General features: G+C 35.4%; 1 protein-coding gene across 1 annotated transcript; it reads right to left on the bottom strand.

Moving 5' to 3' along the window:
- On the bottom strand, positions 1–1,094 carry LOC137729735 (uncharacterized). Its single transcript, XM_068468745.1, has one exon. The coding sequence runs from the start codon at positions 936–938 to the stop codon at positions 402–404; it is 537 nt and encodes a 178-aa protein (XP_068324846.1). The 5' UTR covers positions 939–1,094; the 3' UTR covers positions 1–401.
- Positions 1,095–8,100: the final 7,006 nt, after the last annotated feature.

Genomic DNA, 8,100 nt, shown 5'->3' with positions numbered 1-8,100 from the left:
TTAAGCAAAACCAGAACAATTTAGTTTCTTGATCTTCACCCCTCTCCAAAAATTACAAGATTAAATAGATTTCATAATATCCATTGCATGAAATAATTAAACAAAAACCACAGACAGACATACGGATTAATTACCATGAGCCAATGATTGAGACCCTCTCATAGAACTTGTTTGCCTACTATTTCTTCTTTCCCTATTTTTTTTTATATATACAAAACAAGAAACAAAAAACTAAGAAAATGGCAGAAAATTAAGGAAATTAAAAGAGGTAGAAAAAAGAAAGAATTGGCAGTAGTACTTTTTCCTTTTTTTTTTTGCAAACCCTACTAAAATATATGAACCTTCAAGACAAATGATAAAACTAAGAAGAAGAAGATCAAAAGAATGAAAATCCGCCAATATTACACATCACTTGGTGACTCACAAATGCTCTCTAAGTGCGGCCTCCAAACCCCAACACGTCCTCGCCGCCGATCCCGCTGCGACGAATGCTTTTCCGACAGGATTTCGCTCAAGTACCGATCATTTATCAACAGGTTGGTCATGGCGATGCTGTTCAAAACAACGTTGTTGTTGTTGGTGACGTTGTTGTTTTCGGCGTCTTTGATTCGCTTCTTCTTCGCCGACGACGATCTTGTCCTCCCCGTCTTTTCGGACGTCTTCGAAGAGGCAGGCATCGGCATGAGGAAGTAAATCTTTCCTCGTTGGAGTTCCGCGTCGGGCGGAACGATCACGATCTTGGGAACGACCCCATCGTGATCGGACGCCGACGAGGAGGGCTTCTTGAGGACGTGCTTAGGGTACGCCTTCATGATCTCGCTGGCCCGGATTGTGCCGCTGATTTCCTCGACTCTGCCGTTAGAGTGTACGACTCGAATCACGTCCAAAGCTCCACATGGAAGAATGCAAGAGATGCAGCACCTGATGGTGTTTTTCATGGCTAGCTGCTGCCTGCTGCTGCTCCTGATTTCTAGCTATGTTTTTTCTCTCCCTCCAATGGTCTCTCTCATAGATTGAGAGAGGAGAGAGAGAGGAAGTGAGGGAAGCAGTGAATGAAAGAGAATATGAAAGAGAGAATACAGAAGTTTCTTTAATTAAAAACCCTTTTCTATTTTTTATGATTGTAACAAATGATGGTTTTATAATATAATACCAATTTTTTTTGACGATTTATTTTGACATACAAAATTAATATATTTATTCTCACAATTTTTAATATAAGTAGAAAATGCATATCTCTATTATATACCATCAGTGTTTTCTTTTAGACGATTTATTTAATATAATTAGTCACACAAAATTAATACATTTGTTCTAACATTTTTAATATAATGAAGTGAAATTTACATATTTCTATTATAAAATGTGTTAAATCTATGTGTAAAATACTTTCAATTTTTTTTTTTTCACTTTTTTTTTTTTGTTTTTTTAAAAACCTTTTGATTGTGGGATGAGATAGCCAGATGATGAGGAAATTTTCTGCTTATGACTTGCTTAGGATGAAATCCATGGCATGAATAATTGCACCTCCCTCTGTACTTTGCCCTTTTGGGATCATCATTTAGGGCCCACCCCAACCCATCCCTCTCTTTCTTTCCTTCTCCTTCACCATGTTCAATAATTTGGGGTTGGTTTTAAAGGATTGGGGGTCCTTATGGCGGGGGGCACATGTTTGTGCACGATTGGGACTGCCAGCAAAGGGGTGCCCTAGCTCAAATGTTTCAGTTGAGGACCGACACGTGTCGTAATAAGATTGATTAACTACTTTGCTATTTTCTAATTTAGTGTGTGGAGGCTACTTGTATGTATGTGTGGGTTGATTGAGAGGGAGTGAAATCGATCGGCTTTGTTGGGACTCGGGAGTGAATTGGGAATAGAAGGGGTGGGAAATGAGATCAAATCTTTTGCATTTGAAATGAGTGTGGCATCTTTGTTACTCAAATTATTGATTGACACGTCTTTAAAAATTTAATTTTTTTTAATTGTGTTGTCGGAAATTTAATATGTGTCAGTTAATGATTGAGGTCACATAGAAACTATACTCATTTTGAATGCAGAAGATTTGATCGCGTGGAAAATGGGGCATAGGGAAAATCTTCTTTTGAGAGAGGGGATTTGTGATCTCTCAAAGTTTCAATATCCCAAGCAACATCATGTGGGTTGTGGTTTTCATTGGAAAGTGAGGTGTGATACATCACTTCTTTTAAACTTTATCTCTTTGTGGTTTTAGGATTGCAAAGTGATTTGACTCAATGTGAATGTATTTGCCTATTTTGCAAAAGGATTTTGCTTGCATCATCTTGACATCGTAGGTCTACCGTATGTGAATTCACATTAATCAACATTTTATAATTATTCGTGTTGTTCATACTAGATACTAATTGTTTATAACTCCGTTTCTACATTCTTAATGTGTACCAATTGATCACGAACTTTTGATTAATAAAATTGATTTCTGGTCTAATCTCACATATGCTTGATGTGGAAAGCGAATGGTTTGTACTTTTATATTAACTTTTTAAAACAAACGTAAATAAGTTTATGATTCGAAATCACTATAAATTGAGTTAATTTTTTATTCTAAAATTAGGTAGATGTCATGAGAGAGGTGAGAGTTCTTTCTCTCTTATCTTAGTTAAGATGACTTTAGAGATACTGTTGGAAGTAAATCAAAAAGTGTAAAGATAAGATCGTGACACCATAACAAATTATTCAACCTAATCTATTCGAAAAAGATTTTTTCAAGATTGATTTGATTGTATAAATTTATCGTGGATTGTCCTTTAGAATTAGAACGTCTCGTTGGAACCGACCTTTAGATTTGATGAGAAAATAATGCAAGCTATAGTTAAAACTATCGAAAATGCTTGATAATTGCCAGTTAATTATGTCCCATCCGCAACAAGCCCCGTCCATTAAACTGGGTAACATGTGAGCTATGGAGTGGTGGGGGCCATATACAAGAGCTCTTGATTTTTGTATTGGAAAATTAAACTACGACAATGACTCATTTACACACATTCCGAATACCACCGTTGTAGCTCAGGATAATAATACGATGTTATATGTTTTAAGCTTTTTATACAACATTACTTGTTCAATTTTTAACATTATTATATGTTCTAGAACAATTTCACGCCCTCCCAATTGCAAGGGGGATTGGATGATTCAATCCACCAAAACCAACAAAAGGAGCTCCGCCCCGGCCCAAACAAGTCAGCCTACAGTCAAAAGAAGGAGGCCTGACTGTTCACTCATGCCATAATCGCCCAACCTAGCGTCTGAAGGCATGTGACGTCAAGGTGACATCATCCACATTAAAGAGGGTGTATTCAATTGAGATTTTGAGAGATTTTAATTCTTTTAATGAATCTAAGGGTATTCAATTAGAATTTTAAGTGATTATCTGAAATTCAAGATGTATTTAATTAGAATTTTAAGATAGTTTATTAAAATCCTTAGAAATCAGGTGTATTCAATTAGGATTTTAAAGAAGTTTATAACATTTCAGATGTATTCAATTATAAATTGATTTAAAGAATTTGAGAAAGTTGAGGAATTAAAGGGAATTTGAGAGATTTTGTAGTGTATTTTAAGCATCCACAAATCTTACCTCTCCTCATGAGATTTCGAGGGAATTGAATCAAAATTTTATATGGAATCTCTACAAATCAATTAAACTTCATAAAACTTCATGGATTTATAAATCCATTAAAGTCTCTCAAATTCTAATTGAATACACCTCCCTAATTTTATTTTATTTTTTGTGTTAGGCGCGTGGACTTCACGTGCGCATGAGCGCAAGTGGCCGACCAACCCTGCAATGCTAGGGCCTGCGCTACAGACGCACTCATCCCTCACCCATTTGATTTGCACAGGATTTCTATCCTACGGTCTTGATTTTTTCAACAATTTTTTTTAAGAAATAAAGGAAATATATATATATATATATATATATATATATATATATATATATATATATACTTATTAGCTGTTGTGACGCACGTGGCACAATATGAGGTGTTGGATTACAAAAAAAAAATGTAATACAATGGTTCATGGTAATTAGGTAAGAAATAAGTATTAAAAATTATACAAAAAATAGAAATTACAAAATCATGACACGTGACGGGATCGGTTATAAATCTTATTTCAAATTAAACATAAATTTATATGTATATTAATTATCTTAAAAAATTAATGTCAATTGCTTGGACAATTTATTTTAAAAGTAGAAATACACTCGAGCAATTACTGTCCGCTAAAACATCCTTTGTTAACAGCCCGAACAATAATTACTTTTGTGAGATGGATTGTTTCATGAATATTTGTAAATTAGGGTTGAGAACCCAAAAATTACATATCCACTATATCGAGAACTCAAATACATACCCAAATTAGGGTTGAGAACTCAAATAGTGGATTAGGTGTAATTCAAATCTGGAGCCCACAAAGTACACCGGATATTTGCAAAATAAATAAATAAATCATTTGTGCGTGAAAGTTTTGGAAATATTTATAAATTAGGAAATTGTTATTAGTATTTCAAAAATTTCATTCTACATTCCTCACAAGCGTATTTTTTTTTTAATTATAAAAAGTTTAGAATGCTAAATAAGATTTTTAGAATGCTAATAACAATTCTCATAAATTATTGTGAGATTATATATGAGGATATATTATAGTAAATGGAGGCCAAACAAATGGAAACATAATTAATTGCGTCGTTCGGGAAGAGTCCAAATCCGGCCAGCTGAAAATTCAACTCCATTCTAAAATTACGGGAACCTGTTTGATTGCCCCACAACAAGAAATCAAGGTATTGGAGAATTCATTCATAGTGTCAAGGTCAAGCTACCTTCTTTTTTTTTCGGGAGAGTTTTTGTAGCTGTTATGTTTGTGCACTTGATGAATAATTATGACGAGAAAAATCTAATATTTGTTGGAAGCGACTCATAGCATACTTATTCGTCAACAATTGCAAGAACATCATAGAGAGATGCGATTTTATTTTATTTTATTTTTTTCTGGTAGTGCTTTACGGTAGTTCTTGGATTTGGTTTCTCCATGGCTGGTGAATTGTGGAGTTGTGGTGTTTCTTTTAACATATGTGGCTTTTGGTTTGCTCTAACGATTATGTTTTGTTAATGCTCAAAATAGTAGGTCAACAAAAGACTAGTATGGTTGGCCCTTGGTGGGCTTGGGATAAAGACTATAAGAAATCGAAAACAAGGTTTAAGTGGTTCACCCTTAAAAACTGGGTTGTGTCCACTGTAGTGCTCTGTATATGTATTGGATATAGGTTACAATATGCGTTTGGTTATAGTGTAATCCTTTCTTTTTTCTTGTGTGTTTGACCAATTATAAAAGGTACTCGTCTCCCTTATATAGGCTTCCAATGAGCCCCAAAGATCTTGGGTTCTCAAATACTTCACCGCTCTAGCATCAAATGATCTTAACACATAAGGTTAACTTGTTGATGACTCCTCTATTTAGTCGACACGTATAGATGAAGTGACAGTTGCTCACAACTAGTTGTAAGGTTTTCTAGGCCAACACGTATTGTGCACTCCACTTAGTCTTAAGTAGCTGAGGAAATGTTGACTTGAGCTGACAACCTTTATGTCTTTTCATAGGTTTTTGTTTTCGCTGATGCCCAACATGTGGCTTGAAGTTGACATCTGAATGGGTACGTTTATGGAGCCTCGTGCTATAAAGTCGTTAGTTTGCCCACTTGCCTCAAATGGTCGAGAAGTACTTTTTGAGAAGGTGCTCAACCGCTTTGTTGATCGTCAAACCAGACTGTTGAGCGGTCGTCTATAACTCTTAAAGCTGATTCCTTTAGTTCTATTAGGTTGGTTTTTGAGCCTAATGTCTCTAGGCCTGTATTATTTTAAGGGTCTAAATGGACACCGAGTTAACACGTTTGACGTGTTTCTGTTTATTTTTTTAATCATACATTTAAACTAATTTCTGAAACTTGATTAAACTTTCTTTGTACATAGACACTCGTAAAAATCTAGATGATTTATGCACAAAATATGTGTTTCAGCTATGCATCTATAGTTAACAATTGCCCACACACTCATGATCAATATGCTAGAGTAGAGTAAAGCTTTAGCACATTTATGGTGAGTTTCCATCATTAGGCCAACCAAAATTAACCAAGAGGGCTTGGCCTTGAAGATTTAGCCATTTAGGGCCTAGAACAATTTACGTGCCTTGATTATCTCTAACAAATTTGTGTGAGTTTTCTCTACCGCACATCAAAAGTGCACATTTCACATGTCTGAATAAGAGCTGTTAGACCTTGTTAGGTTAAACGATCTAACGATTTTTATTTAGATGTGTAATTTAAATGTGAAAAAGCCTCCAAATTTATGAGAAATGAGGAGGAAATTTAATGGTGACAAGTTGTGGTCCTAGTTCAAGATCAAGAGTACTGAAAGAAACGAAGTGGGCAATATCAAAGCGAGCCCACAATAGAAGTGGTAATTCAAATAGGGACATTCTGGTACAAATGGAAGGCACACAGAAGTAGCCTAGGCCTATGGCGATGGTCCAGTTCAAGAGCTGGGCTAGAAATTAAAAACATGGGAGACATGTCACTGTGTCACAGTTGGTCATTTGTATTTTGTACTCAAGGAATGTATCACGAGGCTTCCACTGATAACGAGTCTTGGGGCTTCTTGTTTATATGCTCGGTTACGGAGTTTACACTAAGGGAGAGGAGGTGTCGTTATTAAGGTTGCTGTATGTGCGGCGCTCTTTTTTCATCGCCTGATGTTTTGTCTTATATGATTTTTTCGGAAGGATTTTTAGATGTTAGTGTACACAAGCTAATTTGATGTTTTCTTTCTTGAAAGACTTTGTATTTTATGCTTTTTATGTTTTATGTGTCATGTTAATCAGACATCGTGTTTTTTTACTTAAGATGTAATTTTAGTTTTTGATATTCACGTTTGAGTTTAGATAGATTTTTTGTTATTACTATCTTACATCCATTAAAAAAGCATCTTATTTATTAAAAAATTTTACAGAAGGCCTTAGGGTTGAATTTTGTTATAACTCTCAAAATACCCTTTAGAATATATATTTTTTTTGATAGGCCTAATCGGATAAATGGTTCATGTGATGATAAGGTAATCGGAAAATAGCCCTCGTGGTAAAATAATTAGGATTTAAACCCTTATGGTGTAGTCTGTTAGCAAATTTAGTCCAAAAGTTAGATTTTCAGTTTAGTGCAGAGATAAAAATGTATTTTAACTCATTCTTTCTTTCTATTCACATTCTATCTTCAAGTGTGGCGAGTCTGGACACATGTCGAGGGATTGCTATCAGGAGGTGGAAGCTATGGCGGCGGAGGTGGCTATGGAGGTGGCGGTTGTAGCAGTGGTGGAGACGGAGGTGCTTATGGAGGCTTTTACCAGTGCACTGAGTCTAGCCATTTCGCGAGGAAGTGCCCTAACAAGGGTTGAACCAGTCATTTCCACTTCACCGTCTCTCTGCATATGCTGCTAGTCTGTTTGGTTTTTGCTTAATTAAGTCTTGGTTTCTATGAATCAAAAACTTGTTTCGAGTAGTCGTAGTTGTTGGTTCTATGGTCATCTCTCATGATTTCAATCTATGGAAATCATGAAGTAAATGATTCATTTTGGTACAGTAATTTTTCATTCTTTTTTTTTTGTTAAAGTTTTTAAGTGAGGATTCAGTGTTATTCTGGCAGAAAATGTGGATCTGTGTTTAGTGGTTGGATTTTGATTCATAAACATTATTATTAATGACAAAAAGAAAAAGAATTTGTTTATGCGAGTTCGATTTCAATTTCGAACTTCCAGAGCAACCTTTGAGTTCTTTGTGCACAACTAAGTAATTGGAAAGCAAGCAATTAGAAGCATCAAGGCCATTAAATCCATCATAAATCCCTACAAAATCCTAGTCATGTTCCTCCGAAACAACCACATGAACTCAATCATTGCCGGCTTTTTCTTGAGCTGATTCAAGATTTTAGCTTCCCATCAAGTAATGTCCACTCCCACCATTCTCATTCTCGTACTCATCACTCAAACTCACATGGCTGCTCAAACACAAATTATATAG

This window comes from Pyrus communis, chromosome 3 (genome assembly GCF_963583255.1).
Source record: "Pyrus communis chromosome 3, drPyrComm1.1, whole genome shotgun sequence".
Classification (NCBI taxonomy): Eukaryota; Viridiplantae; Streptophyta; class Magnoliopsida; order Rosales; family Rosaceae; genus Pyrus; species Pyrus communis.
This window is presented reverse-complemented; position numbering and strand designations above follow the sequence as displayed.

What these genes read in the sequence shown, in the direction of transcription:
- LOC137729735 (XM_068468745.1), bottom strand. Translation starts at nt 938, where the DNA reads ATGAAAAACACCATCAGGTGCTGCATCTCTTGCATTCTTCCATGTGGA.